General features: G+C 42.0%; 1 protein-coding gene across 4 annotated transcripts in view; it reads left to right on the top strand.

Annotated features, from left to right (window-relative positions):
• The first annotated feature begins 1,974 nt into the window (after positions 1-1,974).
• Positions 1,975-21,564, top strand: part of LOC131218850 (protein SHORT HYPOCOTYL IN WHITE LIGHT 1-like) — a 31,099-nt gene continuing 11,509 nt past the window's right edge. For 2 of the 4 annotated variants that reach the window (XM_058213709.1, XM_058213708.1), the window contains exons 1-2: positions 1,976-2,168; positions 2,316-2,522. In XM_058213709.1, coding sequence (XP_058069692.1) covers positions 2,010-2,168; positions 2,316-2,522 — 366 coding nt within the window. In that variant the 5' untranslated portion in view covers positions 1,976-2,009. Of the gene's footprint in view, positions 2,169-2,315; positions 2,523-21,564 lie in introns of all 4 variants that reach the window. The other 2 variants (XM_058213707.1, XM_058213706.1) reach the window with 2 other exon arrangements.

Raw genomic sequence — 21,564 nt, 5'->3', positions numbered from 1 at the left:
AAACGATGGGGACTAAACAGGAATAAGAGGCATCCACAAAAGAAGACCCTTCCCTTTATTCAAAAGAAAATGAGGATAGAGACCTCTTCTGGATTGAAAAACCTTTTGTGACTCTTCTTTTCAACTATAAACGATGGAATTGTCCATTTCAATATATTAAAAACGATCGCTTTGAGAAAACATTGAGCGGGGCAAACTAAAAAATTAATCGAGGGAAACATGAAATTCAATGGGGAAAACATGAAATTGAGCGGGGTAAACTTGAATTTCAGCGGGGGAAGCATGAAATTGAGCAGGGCAAACTAGAAAATCAGCGGGGCAAACTAGAAATTTAGCGGGGCAAACTAAAATATCAGCGGGGCAAATTAGAAAGTTAGCGGGACAAATTAGAAAATCAGCGGGGCAAACTAGAAAATCAGTGGGGCAAACTAGAAATTCAGCAAGACAAACTGAAAAATCAGCAGGGCAAACATAAAATTAAGCGGGGGAAACTAAAAAATCAACAAGGTAAACTAGAAAATCAGCGGGGCAAACATGAAATTGAGTGGGGCAAACTAGAAAATCAGTGGGGCAAGCATGAAATTGAGCGGGGCAAACTAGAAAATTAGCGAGGCAAACATGAAATTGAGTGAGGGAAACTAGAAAATCAGCGCAAACTAGAAAATCAGCGGGGCAAACATGAAATTGAGCAGGGCAAACATGAAATTGAGTGAGACAAACTAGAAAATCAGTAGGGCAAACTAGAAAATCAGCAGGGGAATCATGAAATTCAGCGGGGCAAACTAGAAAATCAGCGGGACAAACTTAACAGATAATTTGATGGCTTGAGCCCAAAAATCTAAACGTATTTAATGTTCAAATAGATCACACCACATGAAAATTTTGAATTGAACTTCTACTGTTGATCATTTCTTAGGGCTCACAGATTTGATAACAAACAAACATCAATGTTGGGCCTATTATGGTTTCAATGGTGGAAATCATTATCCCCACTGTTTCCCGTGGTATGATCCACTTGATCTTTTGATATGCTTCAATTTGGGGCTCAACCCCTTAAACTAGATGGAGAAACGGATGGATGACATGGATATACTACATACATTCAATGTGAGTCCAATTGAGTTTAAAATATACCTGTGGTGCATGCTTTCTTCATTGGACCGACTATTTTCAGAAGAAGACAAAATGCTGATAAATAAGGGGGCCTAGAAAATAGTTTTTTTTTTTTGTCTTTCTTACCGAAAACGAAGTGAGGAAAAGAAGTGAAAGCAACGGCAGTGAAAGCAGCAGTGGAAAGGGAGAGTAAAAGCAACAGCAGTGAAAGGGAGGGGTAGTTTCATCCTCAAATTTGTTGTCCACACGTGCTAGTCTAAGTTGGTAACTTAAGTTTGTATTGCTTCATAAAACCACTTGATAAAAGGTGGGGTCCACAGTTGTAAAATTCTCTTCCTATGGAGGCCGGATCCAGTACAGAACTTGCAGCCGTAGGTTAATCTTAAACTACACAGAGATGTGTGGGGCCTAGCATGATGTCTAAATAATATCTAATCCGTCAATCATTTGTGAAACATCATTTTATTATTGTTTCTTAAAAATAAATCCGATCCAAGACTCATGTGGGGCACACCACATCGAACATTTGGTATGTGGAAAGCACCATTGAAAACATTTCAGAATTTTTTGGGGCTCACTGTACATTTTTATATAAGATCGAACCCATTCAAAAGACCAGTCCCACCAGGATGAATGGACGATGCAAAAATTATGCCATTCCATTGATCAGGTGGGCCACACCACGTGATTACGTAGGTTTTCTAGGCATGTTCTTACACGGTGTAGCCCAGTATTGGATCGGTCCAATCTTTAGGCGCCAAGAACATGAGGGCCCACATGATGGACGGATTAGATGTCATGAAACATCAAGGTGGGCCCCACACAGCCTCTTTCTGATGTATAAATAGAATCCTTCGTCCTTCCCTTCCAGCTTTCTCTCGACTCTTTCTCCACCCATGGCAGCAAAGGCAGTAGCGCTTTCTCCTCTCCCTCGCATTTCTTCACGAATCCCGACAAAATCCACGTCTCCGATCATCATCTTAACCGTCCATTCCAACGCTTCTCATTTCCCTTCTCCCCTCCGATCTTCTAGAAGAATCTCTAACTACACTCAGGTAAATTTCTGACAATTTTCTCCCTTTTCTTTTGAAGAAATCCCTTCTCTGTCCTTTCCCTCTCTATAAAATGAGAAATAGCATTCTCTGCTTTTGATTTGCAGAGAGAAAATGGCATTGAAATTCTGCATCTGAAATTGTGCCCAGGAAGGCAACCTGATCGCCGGGCCCCGCGACTGGGGCGCCAGCGGTTTCGACGTCGACGATGACGATGACGATTCCGATGAAGACGACGACGATGATCGGAGCTTGGATCTTCTCGTCCGCTTCTTCCAGAACATGTTCCGGAAGATATCTAGGCGGGCCCGCAAGGCTGTACGATCAGTCCTCCCAGTCTTGATCTCGCCGAGCCTGGTCAGATACTCTCCCCATCCTGTAATTGGCATGCATAATTCAGTTCCAGAGCTGTAGATTTCAAATATTTGATGATTTGATCCGATTTCATGCGGAATTGTAACAAATAGAGGTTTTTACTAGGGTTTGGTTTGAGCTTTAAAAGATTGCAGAAATTTCTCCCCTTTTAAAGAGGCATATTTGTTCAATTCTTGGCCTGGGAATTGTTAGAAACTGTCGCTATAGAAGCCTTAATAGTGATTTAGAGTCGACTGTGTTTTCCTTGTACTTAATCGAAGAAAATAAGAAAGAGAATGTGGGGAAGAACCCAACAATCCTCTAGCTGAATGCTAGAGACCGTGAAAAACCCTTCTCCAAATCTCCTACTGATTAGAACCAAAGAAAGAACATAAAAACTGATATATATATATATATATATATATATATATATATATAGAACCTCCATAACATAGCCTCATACAGGCTTAAAACAAAAAAAGGGAAGCCTTAATAATAGAAAAATGACTAAACTATCCATAAATCCCATCACTACCATATGAGCCTTATATAAATGGGCCGGCCATTGCTTACCCAAATGGCCCCAAAATTGCATGATCTTGGGCTTATTTGAGAGCTTACTCAATAGGCTATCAAATGGATCAATTTTGTGTCATTTGGACACCGTTTGGTACCCTAAAAGTAATTTGCCAAGTAAGTGACGGAAAAACAAAAGATAATTTATTAACTAAATTATGACTCATTCTCACCCTAAAGACTAATTTAATAAATAAAACCTATGAAATTCATGACCATATGATTAATCCCATAGGCCCCACAATCTAAGTTGACTGTTGATCCCATCCAACTGATCACGAGACTGTTGATTTGGCCTAGATCATTAATCAAGACAATTTCAATAGGTGAAATTTTCAAATCTTGATCAATTGGTTTGTGTGGCCATTTGGTTGCATCAAATTGATATCGGAGCCATAGTGAGAGACATCATAGTTGTTGTCGCTAGAAATATTATTGGCTTCTTTGACTCGCCACTAATTGAATCGTCTTCAATGGCTACTCATTGTGTCCTTGCTATGGCACACACGTTGATTTGGTAATGTTGCTGGCCACCCACACCTCAAAATAAGGGTCGTAGAGAAAATCCATTCTGCTACGGGTTATGTGGTAGATGATATTTTTTCTCCATTAATTGTAGTTTGGAGCACAAGCTCAACCTTTTATTATAGATGATGAACTTGTGAAAATTGTATCAATAGAGGAAAATGCATTGGATTCACTTGTATGGTAGGATGCCCAAGAGTCAATGACCCATAGAATAGTGGACTTGGACCCAAAACATGTAATACCTGATTTTATGAATGTGGCTGTAGGAGCAGGAGTAACAGTAGACATAGGTTGGTTTTTCAACATCTTGGAATATTTATCGTGGGTAAGTATAATGTCTCTCTAGATATATGTGGTTGTTGAGCTGTAGAGGTAGTACTCGCAAAATGAGGTCCGTTGCTCTCTCCAATATAAGATGTCTAATTAGCCCAAGTTGGCTTCCCATGGAGATCCCAACACTTCTCAATGGAGCGATTTGTAAGCCCACAATGGGTGTACTTCCTAGGTCGACAGCTTCTACCATGACCTCCTCCCACCTTACCACGACCACCTTGATCACCTCTGCCACCATGATCACCATATTTGCCTTGTCTAATAAATGACTCCAAAGTAGAGTTGTTATTGACTCCACTGATAGAGCCAAAGGATACATGTTGGAGGCAAGCATATACTTCATGCAGCGATGACACATGCTTGCCATCTAAGATTTGTGCACGTACTGGCTCATATTTAGGTTTTAAACTAGATATGAACTTAGCCACAAAGAAGTACTCACGTTGTTGACATTGTTTTTCTAGATCACTAATAAGAGGACGATACATATTCAATTCATCTCATGTTCCTTTCAGTTTTGAATAATATTCACCAGGAGACTCATCTCCTTGTTGGAATAAGCAAATCTCTAAAAACAATTCGTACGTATGAGAAATGTTTTTTGTTAGGCGAGTACATCTTTTGTAATGCATCCCAAACCTCATTTGCAGTATCAAAAAATATTACATTAGCACTTACAAATGTTTCCATACTATTCCACAATCACATCATAATTTGAGCATTTTTTTAAATATTTTTGGATCCAGTGATCATATATATTCTATCTCTCTCATCTAGCTATCCATAGTCAAATATTTCCATTTGCCTTTTGCCATTAAAAACACTTAAATAGATTTAGACTGTTGGAGATAATTGCTTCATTTAATTTTATAGATGTTATTTGGAACTAGAAAATTTGATGGATTTATAAATCCAGATTTTGGATCATTCTTCATCTCCATTAGAATGAAAGGTTAAGATGAATACCACAATGCTTACACGAATATGGGTTGATCTTTCATGATAGGAGAACTCCCACTTGCATGCTTCACACAATGTGCACATTGCACTTAACAAGAACAATCCAACCCACATGTCCTCACATTTTGACCGAACGTAAGAGGTAGTGATCACGAACACGACATCTGACAAGAACAATTAGCCCACACGTCCAAATGTTCGAACCAAACACGAGAGGTGATGATCATGAACATGACATTCCCCCTCTCACACATGGACCATTGCACATACCCGGCATACCAAAAGAATGAAAAAAATCCTAAATTTCTTAAAGAACTTGCAGCACAAGAGGGATGGGAAGGACAAAGAATAAGAAAAAGATGAGAGTTTTTTTAGATAGAAGATGAGCAGAAGATGGATTAGATCAGATGTAAATGTTCTCTCATACCATGTAGATTAATATAGAATAAAAAAGGAAGAAAAAGTGTTTTAGAGAAGAGAATGAGAAGTGTAGAGAATAGGGTTAAAAACGTACCCCCCTCCCAAAATATACATTAAGAAATAAGACTAAACACATAAATAAAAACAAACTCCAAGACTAGGTGGGCTAAACAGTTGTATGGCCCACACTCATGTTCATTAACAGCTTGTAATCCCACCACAAAGAAGGTGTGCAAAATAAAATGAAGTATTGAATGTATCCCAAATATTCAATACATCGGGTTGGCAATACAAACTAAATGTTGAGTGGATGCGGACTGCGACTTTCTCCATTTTTTTTTTTTTTTTTTAAAAACTATTTTATAACATTTGGGATCATATCATGCATCAATTTTCTATGCTTTGTTGAGGAAAAACTACTCCAGTCATAATCATCATCATCATCAAGGCTTGTCCTAACAAACTGGGGCTGGATTGAGTAAAAAAACTTCAATAGGAATGTTAAATTAAGCTTTAAATACATATTGTATTAAACTTTAACTATCCTAATCTTTGAATATCTTTTTGGATTTAAGGTCATGCTTAGAAACCATGGATTCCATCCCAAACAATGGAAAAGGAAAAGGGTTTTTGTTTGATGTGACGATTTGTGTTGGTTGGATAACAAAGAAAAGGGTGGATTTCACCAAGCAATCATTACACTTTCCCATAGTTTGGATTCCTGGTGCAAGAAACTAGGTGAATTGTGAGAGGAATTAGGAATATGAGATTGCCACTTGCTATCTACTAAAAAGTGGAATCCATGTTTCATTAATTCTCATGGAAATCATCATTAGATAAATATTGTTTTCTTCTTCTCCTTTCTTTTGCCTTGGATTCCATGTATCCAAACACGCCCTAAAAGAAAACTACGATGATCATAAGGAGCTTGTTTCAAAAATTGGAGCAACAATGTAAATCAAAGATTTTAAATTGATAAATCTCGTCGAAAGTGCATATAAAATCCTTGCAAAGATCCTTATGACAAGATCCAAGAGGTGATTGGTCATATCATTTCTCACTTCTCAATCCGAGTGTTACCCTCCGGAAAAAAATAAAATAAAAAAATCTAAGGAGCAGTCATCAAGAAGAGACAAATGTTGGATGGCATTATTGTGATGAATGACTGGCTTGAGTGCTTAGGATGCTTGGGGTGGTTGGTGTCATGTGTAAGCAGGCTTGTCAACCGACTGGGTTTAGCCCAGGCCAAGGTCTGTCCAAGCCTGGCCCATAAAGTAAAACCTAGGCTCGAGCCTAGCCCAGACTCGTGATGGACCAAAACAAATAGGCCTGAGCTCCAAACGTGATGGTTATGCATGGCCTGGGCCCTACTCTAGCTCAAGCTCAAGCTGGCTACCCTCTTTTGTGCAATATTTGGGTTGTTCATTAGGTGTGGCCAATCATATACGATATTGACAAAAATGCTATTGAAACCTTGAATGGGCCAGCCAGGTCAGCTGTCGGGATCTAATAAATAGCCAAAACTTGAACCAATTAATAAACATGCTTTTAGGCTCGGACACGGCCTTCGGGCCGAGTATCTCAACCCAAGCTAGGTCTGAAGTGGGCCAAGCCTGAAAGCCCAACAGGCTAGTCTAGCCCATGGACAACCCTATGTGTCAGATTGACAGGGAAATGTATATGATATTGATTGGGACTTCCTTAAGTACTCGATCTATCATATGGTGGTCATTGGGAAGCATATTTAGTGGACTAAGGAATGTGTCCTTGCTACGTCTCCTATTAGCACTTTTAAATGTTGTTTCTGTCTAGATCATTGCATTGCTTTGTTTGACATTGCCTGTATTGGCCCCTATAAAATGGAAACCTATCATGTATAGTTGTTTTTATAATATTTTGAGACCCAAGTGTGTAAACATGTTTCTTTTAACATCTCCTGAAGTTTCACTAAAAAATACTACCTTTTCCCAACGTTTCCCCAATGATTCCCGTAGAGAGCAATATTTTACCCGTGATCTGTGATACTATCAACCACATCGATAAATGTTTCCATACCCCAAGTCATCGATACATGTTGATACTAACGCTCTGAACACTGCTTGTGGGCTGTGGTGTATGTTGTTTGCAAATGACATAATTTTGATTGATGAGACGAGGGAGGGGGTAGATGCAAAGCTAAAACTATAGCGGGATGCTTTAGACTCTAAAGGTTTTAAAATTAGCCAGAGAAAAATAGAGTATATGAAATGCATTTTTAGTACAATAAGAGTGGAAATGAGGAATTATTCAAGACTGATGGCCCAGAATTACCCTACAATAGCTACTTATGAACAATTCATGAGAACAAAGAAATTGAGAAGGATGTTACTCATAGAATTGAAACTGAGTGGAGGAAGTGGAAATTCTAGAGTTTTATGTGACCAACTCATACTAATCAAATCAATTAGGAGATTTTATAGGATGGCTATAGGACTAATCATGCTTTATGGGACAAAATATTGGGCATTCAAGGAACAATTTATAACAACTTCAATCATATCATGCATCAATTTTCTGTGCTTTGTTGAGGAAAAACTCCTCTAGTCATAATCATCATCATCATCATCGAGGCTTGTCCTAACAAACCGGGGCTGGATTGAGGAAAACAACTTCAATAGGCATGTTAAATTAAGCTTTAAATACATATTGTATTAAACTTGAACTGTCCTAATCTTTTAATATCTTTTTGGTTTTAAGGTCATGCTTAGAAACCATGAATTCCATCCCAAACAATGGAAAAGGAAAAGGGTTTTTGTTTGATGTGATGATTTGTGTTGGTTGGATAATAAAGAAAAGGGTGGATTTCACTAAGCAATCATTACACTTTCCCATATTTTGGATTCTTGGTGCAAGAAACTGACGTAGGGATGAACGTGATGAGGTTGAGCACCGTCTTCCTCAAGAGGATAACTGTCCCGAATCCATGGAACGTCTCTGGACTCCTCATAGAGGCTTCTTGAATCCACGAGAAAGAAAGCAAGCAAAATAGAAAATAAATTTATAAAATTCGAAATTGATTGATTAATGAAATAAACGAGTTCACAACCCTTTAAACAGGGATACCAAGCAATGGGAGAGAAATCAGAAACAAACTACAACTAAAACTCCTAAAATTCGTAACTTACTATAAATAGTAAAGTTACTATTTATAGACAGTCGTGATGTCTACTATTTGGCTTCACCAAACCGTTCTCGTAATTATTCTAAGCATTTTTCATGTTGGAAACTACTCTTAAAGCCCAACGGATGAAGAGTTATAATCAAACTAAAACTTACAATTTATAGTAAAAACGGAATTAAACTAGGGAAACGGCCGTCGATCCGGGGGTATTTCGCAAATCCGGCTTGCGCAACCCGGCGTAGCTAGGTTGGTTGGCTAAAGTAGCTCGTTCTACCCTAAAATCATATATTTTACGCCCAATAACTCATTCCAGATTGCGAGATACGCTCGATCTAAGGTCTAACGGTCCGTATCACTTCTGTTGTCGACCGGGCCTTTTCTGATCCATCTTAGCCATGAAACTGTTTGCGACCCGCTTTGCATTAATCCCCTCCACTTCAAAAGAACTCGTCCTGTTCTGGTTCATGATACTCGTTAGGTCCGCAATGTTGAAAGTCCGTGAGATCGCCATGTCATCTGGAAGATCAACAACATAAGCGCTGTCATTGATCTTTGGGATGATTGGTATGAGTCTAATCTTCTTATTCTTCAACTTGTTGTACGTCCCAGTCGGAAATCTCTTTGCGTAGATGGACCATAACGCGATCGCCCACCTCAAACACTTTTTGTTGCTGATGCTTGTTTGTTTGTTCCTTGTATTTCTCGTTCGAGGCATGTAGCTTGGTTTGCACCTCCGCATGGATGCCCATGATCCTGTCGCCACATGTTCTGCTGCAATGCTTGTGCCTGGGAGCTTGGGCAGAGGGACCAAGTCAAGTGTGTGGCGAGGCACTCGTCCGTAGATAATTTGGAACGGTGATTTCTCTGTCGAGCGGTTCACCATGAATGCAAACTTTGCTTGAGACAAGGTTAAATTCCACTGCTTCGGTTTTTCTCCTGAAATGCAGCGAAGGAGGTTTCCTAATGTGTGATTCACAACCTCGGTTTGCCCATTAGTCTGTGGATGGTAGGCGTTGCTGAATTGGAGTCGTGTATCGAATCGAGTTCACAAAGTCTGCCAAAAGTGGCTAATGAACTTCGTGTCACGATCAGAAGTAATGGTCTTGGGGACCCTGTGTAGCCGTACGACCTCCCTGAAAAATAAATTCGTCACGTGTGGTGCATCGATGGTCTTTTTGCATGGGATAAAATGCGCTATCTTGAAGAAACGATCTACCATCACGAACACTGAATCTATGCCGCATTATGTTCGTGGGAGACTAAGCATGAAATCCATAGATAAATCCTCCTAAGGACCGTCAGGCACAGATAATGGGGTGTAGAGGCCCGTATTCTGATATTGCCCCTTAGAGGTCTGACAAACATGACAACGTTGTACGACTTTTCCCACATCATATACCAATTGCGGCCAGTAATACCGCTCTTCCGCAGGAGCTCGCGTCTTGTCTCGCACAAGGTGTCCATCGAGGCCACCTCCATGTAACTCTTGAATAACCTGCTCTCTCAGAGAACTTTGGGGGATGCATAATTGATTCCTTTTGAAGAGGAAAATGTCCTGTATATGAACGTCATTGGGTGAACTTCTTGGCACTTAATCTAAGAATCTTTGAAGTCCTCGTCCTCGGCATACAACTCCTTAAGATAGTCGAAGCCGACCACCTCGTTGCTCATCGTAACAAGTAGCGATGCACGATGGCTAAGTGCATCAGTCACCTTGTTCTGCTGCCCTGACTTGTGCTTCAGAACGAACGTGAATTCCTGTAAAAATGAAACCCATCTAGCATGCACACGATTCCCGTTACTCTGACGATTAATAAACTTTAATGCTTGATGGTCAGTGTATAGAACAAACTCTCTTTGAATCAGATAATGTCGCCAACGTCGCAGCGCCTGAACAACTGGGTACAACTCAAGCTCATATGTTGTCACGCCCCAAACTCGAAAACCGGGCTCACAAAATTCCCGATCGCCGAATCCGGCGCCGACAACCTCCGTAGTACCCCATTCTCGGCTCCCGGCATCTATACACCAGGTTCCAATCCTGGGATCCTACAAGGATGATTTCAAGTTCAGTATAAGCATAACCCATGAACAATAACCACAAGAACACCATCACAAAATTCACTATGATAAAAAACTTTGAGTACAATGCGTATGAAAGGGAAATACAATATAGTGAAAGTAACAAAAACTCCAGAAGCTCGGTTGCACGCTCCAACTGCGGCAGACTATGGCTGCATCCTGGCGTCACCTGCACGCATCAATCGTGCATAAGCTTATAGAAAGCTTAGAGGGTGGTGTAAGTGTGTGCGCAATATCAGCGTGCTCAGAATATAAGGTCAGAGTAATGCGGAGTCATGCTGATGGGTATATGAATGCAATCAGTCGTACCAAGGCTATGCAGTGCAGAACATGAATGCTATCGGCCATAGCAAGGCCATGCGATGCATAATGCAAGTCAAGCATTCCAATCCTCATCATATATATCAGTACAGTTCTCATTTTGGATATTCACTGGGGTTCAGTACACTCCAAATGGCACTGCCGCTCTCCTAGCTGCACAGTCCAAGTGAGCGTAAGAAACCTCACTATCTGCCTGGCCAATATTCTGCCAATACCTATCTGACACGTCGATAGAGGACCCATTCACGAGCTGGTCAAACTCAGCCTAGTATTGCCCCCTACTCTCGGGTGAGTAAGGCCACACCCCTTTCCAACCGACCACGACACAGTGGGAGACGCGGCCTCCTGGTATTCGGCCCTCGTGCGCTCATATATCCACTCGGTCTCGACGTTGGAGTCATCCTCTGGTACCATCGGGTTTAGGGATTTTCACCCAGGGACATCTATGGCGCCCCGATGCTTAGTAACAATATTTTCGGTATCCAATTTAGCCACCCACGATGTGTCTGTGGAGGCTATGGCCCTAATGTTGCTAGGGCATACAACAACCACACAAATGCAAGTGCATGAATCACACTACCAGACATGCAACAATCCTGCGCGTACCGTGCGCTCATGTAGGGCAACTCCGCCTATCAGGGAGCCCATAAAAGATCTGCCCGAAGGCATATGCTATGATCAATCACTTCTCATATCAGGTATACGTATGATGCGTATGATCATGAATTATGGATCTATACTGAGCATATTATGTGGTGATGGGCTCTGCTCAAAACAAAGATGGGCCTAGATGGCCTACGCACTACAGGTATGGGCCTATCAATGGGCCCTAGGGAGAGTGACAATGCGGACATTTAACCAACATCATCCTTACAATGTGGACATTAAACCATCATTGCTCCCAAGGCATAGCCTGCTATAAAGGTCAACCCATAAACCATGGGGAATCACACTACAATGGGCCTTATGTACATCCTATTGGGCCTCGACCCATGGGCCTCATATATATCAAAGTGGGCCTCGAAATGGGCCACAATTACATCAAGATGGGCCTAGTCACATGGGCCTCATATATATATATATCATGAATCATATCAAAAGATTAACTGGACCACGCTCCAAATAACAGTGGTGATAATGATTTCCACCATTAAAATTCTTAAGGCCCACCATAGCATTTATTTTCTATCCAATCTGGTCATGGGGCCACACAAACTTGGATTAAGGGAAAAACAATTTCCTAACAATCCAAACTTTTGTGACTACAAAAGTATTTCAATGGTAGAAGCTCAATCCCCACTGCCTTTGTACTGGGTGGTCCACTTGATCCTATATCTGTCTCATTTTTAGTCTCAAGCCGTGAGACGGGCTTTCAAAATGGTTGGACGGTTGGGATGCAACACATGCATCATGGTAGGTCCCGTAGGGATGGACAACATAAATAAATCACATACCTCATGGTGGGGGTCCCCATTGATGAGAGGTGTGGGTACAATACATACATTAGTGGGTCCCATGTGGGGCCCACCACAATGTCTATTTTCCACCCAAACTGTGGATAAGATCACACAGACATGGGGGCCCACCGAAATGTTTATTTTCCACCCAATCTATTGATAAGGCCACACGTACCTGGGGCCCACCATAATGTTTGTTTTCCACCCAACCAGTTGATAAGGTCATGTGGACCTGGGGTGGGCCTGGGGCCCACCGAAATGTTTAATTGCCACCCAAACTGTTCATAAGGTCACGTGGACCTGGGGCCCACCGTGCTGTTTATATGACATCCAAACTGTTCATAAGGTCACGTGGACCTGGGGCCCACCGTGCTGTTTATATGACATCCAAACTGTTCATAAGGTCACGTGGACCAGGGGCCCACCGTGCTGTTTATTTTCCACCCAACCGGTTGATGAGGTCATGTGGACCTGGGTTGAGGAGGAAAAACAAATTTCATATTGATCCAAAACTCCTGCCCCAAAAAGAGTTTCAATGGCAGACGTCCCATCCAATTTATATGACATCCAAACTGTTCATAAGGTCACGTGGACCAGGGGCCCACTGTGCTGTTTATTTTCCACCGAACCGGTTGATGAGGTTACGTGGACTTGGGTTGAGGAGGAAAAACAAATTTCATATTGATCCAAAACTCCTGCCCCAAAAAGAGTTTCAATGGCAGACGTCCCATCCAACTGTTTCCTGTAATGTGGGCCACTTGAGCTTCTCATGAGGCTGATGTTTGGGGGGCCCACTGTCCTAAAAGAGACCTACCAAATGCACGGAGTGGATGTCCCACACACATCATGGTGGGGCCTACAAGTGGGACCCATCTCCCTGGCCCCCTTCACGTCCATGGCCGCATGAGCGGCAGCGTCCTGCTGACACTGCAGTAGCAAGCGCTGCTGCATGCATTTTTTTTTTTTTTTTGGTAAACCGTTTTCTCACGGTTTTTCATAGGTGGGGCCCACTTCAAGTAGATCCGACTCGACCGTCGGCTCCTGTGGCTCATTACCAACCCATCAAGCCCAATATTCGAAGGGTTTTGGTGTACAGCAACATCCAGGGTATCCCAAATCGGTTACGTATCGGCCGTAACGGCCGATACGTAACGGTAACGGTGGGACCCGTTACGCGATACGGGGTCGAAACGGCCGTTACGGATTTCTGTGACCGTAACGGCAACGATCACAGTATCATACAAGTGCATACAATAATCACATGCAGCGTCAACCGAAAAACAAAAAAACAAAAAAAAAAAACCTTACCTTTTTTTGCTTTCTTCTCTTCTTCTTCTTCTTCTCTTTCTTCTTCTTCTTCTTCTTCTTCTTCTTCTCGAGCAGCTGCGGCTGCGGCTGCGGCTTCTCGCGGCTTCTTCCTGTTCTTCTTCTTCTTCCTCTCTCTCTCTCACTCTCTCTCCTTCCTGTTCTTCTTCTTCTTCCTCTCTCTCTCAATCTCTTCTTTCCCCCTTTCCCTCTTTTTTTCTTTTCTTTCTTTCCCTCTGTTTTTTCTTTTCGTTTCCCTCTCTCTCCTTTTTTTTTTAAAATTTCCAGCAGCGGTGGGTACGTGTCACGCAAAGACGAGCGCTGACACTCCTCGAGCTCCGAGTTGTTCGAACGGTTCAAAGGAGATCAAAGTTATATCGGCTCCACGGTGATGTATTTATCACATCTACACCGTTCATCTATTTTCAGAGATCATTTGAGAGCACCAGCCAAAAAATAAATTATATCCAGAGATCATGTGGACCACGCCAAAAATAGCAGCAGAGATAATGATTTTCACAATTAATTCGTAGGGCGCACGGTAATGTTTATTGGGCCACCGTAATGTATATATTTTACCCATATCGTCCATCCATTTTGCCACGTCATTTTAAGTCTGGATTCAAAAAATTAATAATATCCAAATCTCAGGTGGACCACACCGTAGAAAATAATGGTTATAGAAGGCTCACCATTAAAAATTACTTAAAGTCCACTGTAATGTTTATTTTCAATTTAACCTGTTAATTGGGTCACATTGACGTGGATGAAGGGAAAACACACGTATCAACTTGATCTAAAACTTTTCTAGCCCCTAATAAATTTTTAACGGTGAACGTTTAATTATTGTTGTTTCTTATGGTGCAATCTACCTGAGCTTTGGATGTACCTCATTTTTGGGCTCATGCCCTAAAATTATTTGGCAAAATAGATGGATGGTGTAGATATAACACATTCATCACGGGTTAGGCCCAAAAAACTTTGACACGTGTGCTGCACTTTACATCCGAGTCCCTCATAATTCAAGCTTTAAAAAATTGTACACGAGACATATATTAACTTGAAATTTGACAATTAAATTATGGACTGCAATTGCTAACTCACAATGCCAAAATCAAATTATTTGAATAGTTTTAATTATTAATTTGTGAACTTTTATTTTTTAAAATAGGACCTTTTGTTTTTTTTTTTTTTTTTTATGATTTACTATCCAATAAATGTCCACCAATTTATAAGTGGGATAATCACAATAAATGGCATGAATTTGAGGCTGATTTGGAGAATAGATTGGTCCTCCAAGTCAGCCTCAAATTGGCAACGCCATCTACCTAAATTTACTTTCATTTTTTTAAAGAACTATTGGGAGAAATGATATCAAGTTGTTAAGTATATAAATTACATATTTAAAAAATTAAATATATGAATTTTGTAGTCAAATTCAAATTACCTGGTTAAAAAATTAATCAGACAGTTCGATACAACTTCTTACCAAAGAGTGGACCGTTACACCACTATAAACATGTTCCAATTTATAAATGAATGCATATTTGGAATGCTTAGAATATTTCGGATTTAATCCATATTTTTTCATATTTTTTTTGGCAAAAAAAAAAAATTGCACCGTTACGGGCCGTTACACCCCCGTATCACCGTTACGCCCCCGTATCCGTATCAGTTTCGGAGGGCACCGTTACGCCAACCGATACCGATACGGGACACCTTGGCAACATCAGGGTGTATTTCAACGGTAGAAAACTTTGTTTGCTATGCTATGGCCCACCAGAAACTCGGATTGAGTTCATTTTTCGGCTCATCGCCTAAAATGATCTGAAGGAAAGGATGGACGGCTTGGATTGAGTACATACATCAAGGTGGGGCCTGCATGAGTGGCCCACCATTTCCTTCTTTTTTTTTTTGTTAGCTCGTTAGTACACTCCCATGTCAGTACACGCACTCCATGTTAGCTCGTTAGTACACTCCCATGTCAGTACACGCACTGCTGTTTACACGCATGGATAAACAGGGCATCATGGTGGGTCCCACATGTCCGTGGCTCACCTGATACTTGTGTTTTCCTTCCATTCGGGCCCGCTAATGGGCTGGATGGCGTAGATCCAACACACTCATCCGATGGGTCCCACATGAAATATGTGATTCATGGTGGGCCACACTCACCCCTTCATCATCATCACCATTCAGAGAGAGAGAGAGAGAGAGAGAGAGAGAGAGAGAGAGACCCCGCCACTGTGGGCCCCTCATGGATACAACACATACATCAAATGGGTCCCATAACAAGTAGGCCCTTAAAAATTGAAATTAATGGAGGATCACCCACCTTTAGGCCTTTTCCTTGCTCCCTTAGGCTCCTAAGCTCCTCGCCTTCATCTTTGATGGAGGTTGATGGGGTTTTGATGGTGGGGATGAGGGATGAGAGGGTGGGCCACACTAGGCTTGGGAGAGAATGTTTAGACGTATGAAGTTTTGGGGTTACTTGGGAGATTTGAGAAATGAGAGAGAGTGAGGTAATGGGAATGATAAGAGGTGATGGAGTGATGAGTTTGTTTGAAAATTTTGTAAAAGAGGTATGGTTGTATTTGAATTTTGGAAAAAAAGGAATGGGTAGGGAGAGAGAGGGTTGACTTGTGGAAAAAGAGGGGTGGGTTGTTGTACTTAGGGGTATAGAGTGACTTGACTTGATTGATTGATTGATGGGACATGTCGTAGAGATTCCTTCGAAGTTTGCAACGCGCAGCGTTTTTTCTCGAAATGAACATGGGCCCACATCTTCTGACCTGGGTATCGGTTCGGTGCGCGAGTTGCGATGTTAGAACCGCGGCGACGACGCGGTCGCTAAGATACAAGTTTCGGTTCGAACCGACTTCGGTATGCGGGACCCGGTTTAGGATAGTGCGCAAACATCGAATACGGGTCGAGGATTGCCGGAATTCGATCGAAAGGACCGCGGAAGCCAACAGAACGGTACGGATTAGGACACGGGTCTTATATATGTCGACTACTTTTTTCGGGCTCGCTGAGCTTCTTGCTGTAGAAGGCTACCAGCTTGCCTTCTTGTGATAATACTCCCCCAATTCCGACGTATGAAGCATCGCACTCAACCTCAAACAGCTTGCCGAAATTAGGAAGCACCAAGACCAGTGTTATGGACAAATGATGGTTGATCTCATGAAAGCTCTTGTCAACTTCATCGGTCCACTGAAACGGTGTTTTTTTCATGCAATCTGTAATAGGTGCGACTATTGTGCTAAAATTTTGCACGAATTGACGATAGAAGGTCGCCAACCCGTGAAAACTCCTCACCTTATGAATGTTTGTCGGGATCAGTCATTCCTTAATGGCTCGTACCTTTTCGTTTTCCATACGGATGCCTGTGGACGTTATAACAAATCCTAGAAACAACAGGCTGTCCGTTAAAAACGCTACACTTTTTCAAGTTGAGGTACAACTTGTTAATTTATAGGACCTGTAGCACCTGCCTGAGATGTTTCCTGTGCTTCGTCTCATCCTGGCTATATATCAGTATGTCATCAAAATATACTACCACAAATCAGCTAGTGAATGATTTTAGAACTTGATTCATCGAACGCATAAAAGTACTTGGTATGTTCGATAGACCGAAGGGCATGAGCAACCGCTCATACAACCCTTCCTTGGTCTTAAATGCCATTTTCCATTCATCACCGGATCGGATACGAATCTAATGGTACCCGCTCCTCATGTCTAGTTTAGAGAACACCTTAGCCCCCTTTAGCATATTGAGCATGTCGTCCAACCGCGGGATTGAGAACCGATATTTGATGGTAATTTTGTTGATTGCCCTGCTGTCGACACACATGTGCCAGCTTCCATATTTTTTTTGGCTTTAATAACGCTGGTACGACACATGGGTTCATGCTTTCTCTCAAGAGACCTTTACGGATCAATTCCTCCACTTGCTCCTGAAGTATCTTACTCCTTCAGACTCATCTGATAATGAGGGCAGTTGGGCAGATTAGCCTCAGGGACGAGGTTTATATGATGTTGAATGTTCCTCATGGAGGGCAATCCATCAGGTAAATCTTTAGGCCAAACTTCTTTGAATTCGTTTAGCAATAGTCTTAATCTTGGAGGAATATTTGAGGGTTCCGATTCCTCACCCTTCATCACTATGGCATATGCCTCGCCAGTTTCCTTGTATTCCTCCATGAAATCCCGAATGGTCAAGAGGGAACTCTCCTCCACTTTAGAGGCTTCAGGGTGGTTCTCTGGTGCCATAGGGGCAATGATTATTTTTCGACTATCATTGACGAATATATAGACATTGTCTTGTCCTTGATGGGTCACATCACGGTCCGACTGACAGGGCCGACCGAGTAACATATGGTATGCTTCCATATCGACCATGTCACAAAGTATTTGATCCTTATAATTTTTTCCAATTGAAAACAAGATAGTGCATTGTTCAGTTACCTTGATCTCGTTCACCTTTTTATCTAACCAATTGAGTACGGGGAAGAATGTTTTGTCGTTGGTAGTTGCAACTTGTCCACCATTACTCTTGAGACGATGTTCTCGCTACTACCACTGTCTATGATCACATCACAGACCTTTCCGTTGACAGTGCACCGCGAACGGAATATATTGTGTCGTTGTGGAAGTAATTTATTCTGTGGGGTATATAGTAATCGCTTCACAAGTAGAGATTCGCCACGATCCTCTTCCGTCACTTCATCGTCATTTGTTATATCCTCAGTGGCTTGTTCATGTTCATCAAAGTCAGGGTCTTCTTCTGCGACCTCACATTCAGTGCCCCCTTCGTTTGTGGTCAAGTGTGCCGTGGGATGTTGAGGACAGTTGTTTTGATAAGTGGCCCGGTTGGCCACAGCGGTAACAATTGTTCGACCTTGGCCGAGCATAAGGATTTAGAATCCTACTCGGGCCCGCTGTTGTGGGTGCTGCACGTTGAGGTCTGAATGAGTTGTTCCCCGTATCATAGCTTGCGGTTGCAGGAGGTTGAGGATGTTCTCCTACCGGTTCTTTTCCTCATGCCAGTACTGGATCTTGTGTGGGACCTGTCGTGGGGGGTCGAGTTAAAGGATAAGGCTGAGCAGGAACCCTCGCAAGCTGCGTTTCTACCTTACCTGCCAATTGAACTGCTTCCTGACTGGGTACATCTGAACTCGGTCCTGAATTGTCGGTCGCAACCCATCTATAAATCGTGCCACCTTCTGTGACTTAGATTCTGACAGATCGTTTCGTGTTGCCAACTGCTGAAATTCTTCAGTGTAATCTGTGACAGTTCAATTTCCTTGTCGGCAATTCTGGTATTGATGGAATAACATCTACTCATAATCACTGGAGAGAAATCATGATTGAAGAAGACGTCTCATTCGTGGCCATGATGAGATGGGCACCTTGTTCTGGTGGGTTCGTGAGAGTTGTAATTGCTCCCACCATGCAGAAGCATCAGATTTTAATTTAAACGCTACCAATTTAACCTTTTTATGATTTGACACGTTCATATAATCAAAATATCTCTCTACTTCGGCTAGCCAATCGAGGAAATCTTCTATGTGCAATAAACCATTAAAAGTAGGAAGTTCAGCCTTACCTCGATAGTCCCTTTCAGCACGATCTAGATGATCGCCTTCATGGATTGGTCATCGGGCAAAACCTTCATTAAGGTCCTCGTCGCTAGAACTTGAATTATCTGGTGTAGCCCTAAGGTTTGCCACTGGTAGTGCTCTACGGAAATCGGGGTTGTGTTGTACAACAACTACGGGTGGTGGAACAATCATAGGTGGCGGAGCACCGCCTAGGGCTCGGGGCGGAAGTAGCGCATCCGCAAGACAGTCGAGGGTTGCCTGCAGCCCTTGCATGGTCAACTGACTCTCCCGGTGGAAAGCTTTCATTCCTTCTGCAAGATCACGAATCCCTGGATCACTGTCCACAGGATTTTGGCTCATACCTTCGTTGTTTGCCATCGGCCCGAGGGGAATCCTCGCATTGATACCAATTGACGCAGGGATGAACGTGATGAGGTCGAGCACCGTCTTCCTCAAGAGGATAACTCTCCCGAATCCACGAAACTTCTCTGGACTCATCACAGTGGCTTCTCGAATCCACGAGAAAGAAAGCAAGCAAAATAAAAAATAAATTCTATAAAATTCGAAATTGATTGATTAATGAAATAAACGAGTTCACAACCCTTTAAATAGGGATACCAAGCAATGAGAGAGAAATCAGAAACAAACTACAACTAAAACTCCTAAAATTCGCCACTTACTATAAATAGCAAACTTACTATTTATAGACGGTTGTGATGTCTACTAGTGCGCAAGGTTTTCGGCCAAAAATAGTTAGTGTCCTATTTGGCTTCACCAAACCGTTCTCCTAATTATTCTAAGCACTTTTCATGTTGGACACAACTCCTAAAGCCCAATGGATGAAGAGTTATAGTCAAACTAAAACTTACTATTTATAGTAAAAATGGAATTAAACTAGGGAAACGACCGTTGATCCGGGGGTATTTCGCAAATCCGGCTTGCGCAACCCAGTGTAGCTGGGTTGGTTGGCTAAAGTAGCTCGTTCTACCCCAAAATCATATATTTTACGCCCAATAACTCATTTCGGATTGTGAGATACGCCCGATCTAATGTCCGACAGTCCATATCACTTCTGTCGTCGACCGGGCCTTTTCTGATCCATCTTGGTCATGAAACTGTCCGCGACCCGCTCTACATCAGAAACTAGGTGAATTGTGAGAGGAATTAGGAATATGAGATTGCCACTTGCTATCTACTAAAAAGTGGAATCCATGTTTCATTAATTCTCATGGAAATCATCATTAGATAAATATTGTTTTCTCCTCCTCCTTTCTTTTGCCTTGGATTCTATGTATCCAAACATGCCCTAAAAGAAAACTACGATGATCATAATGAGCTTGTTTCAAAAATTGGAGCAGCAATGTAAATCAAAGATTTTAAATTGATAAATCTCGTCGAAAGTGCATATAAAATCCTTGCAAAGATCCTTATGACAAGATCTAAGAGGTGATTAGTCATATCATTTCTCACTTCTCAATCTGAGTGTTACCCTCCGGTAAAAAAAAAAAAAAAAAAATCTGAGGAGCTGTCATCAAGAAGAGAGAAATGTTGGATGGCATCATTGTGTTGAATGACTGGCTTGAGTGCTTAGGATGCTTGGGGTGGTTGGTGTCATGTGTAAGCAGGCTTGTCAACCGACTGGGTTCAGCCCAGGCCAAGGTCTGTCCAAGCCTGGCCCATAAAGTAAAACCTAGGCTTGAGCCTAGCCCAGACTCGTGATGGACCAAAACAAATAGGCCTGAGCTCCAAACATGATGGTTATGCATGGCCTGGGCCCTACTCTAGCTCTAGCTCAAGCTGGCTACCCTCTTTCGTGCAATATTTGGGTTGTTCACTAGGTGTGGCCAATCATATACGATATTGACAAAAATGCCATTGAAACCTTGAATGGGCCAGCCAGGTCAGCTGTCGGGCTCTAATAAACAGCCAAAACTCGAACCAATTAATAAACATGCTTTTAGGCTCGGACACGGCCTTCGGGCCTAGCATTTCAACCCAAGCTAGGTCTGAAGTGGGCCAAGCCTGAAAGCCCAACAGGCCAGTCCAGCCCATGGACAACCCTATGTGTCAGATTGACAGGGAAAGGTATATGATATTGATTGGGACTTTAAGTACTCGATCTATCTTATGGTGGTCATTGGGAAGCATATTCAGTGGACTAAGGAATGTGTCCTTGCTACGTCTCCTATTAGAACTTTTAAATATTGTCTCTGACTAGATCATTGCATTGCTTTGTTTGACATTGCCTGTATTGGCCCCTATAAAATGGAAACCTATTATGTATAGTTGTTTTTATAATA

Source organism: Magnolia sinica, chromosome 11 (assembly GCF_029962835.1).
Source record: "Magnolia sinica isolate HGM2019 chromosome 11, MsV1, whole genome shotgun sequence".
In the NCBI taxonomy this organism is placed as follows: Eukaryota; Viridiplantae; Streptophyta; class Magnoliopsida; order Magnoliales; family Magnoliaceae; genus Magnolia; species Magnolia sinica.
Note: the sequence above shows the minus strand (reverse complement) of the source record. Positions and strands in the feature narration are given on the sequence as shown.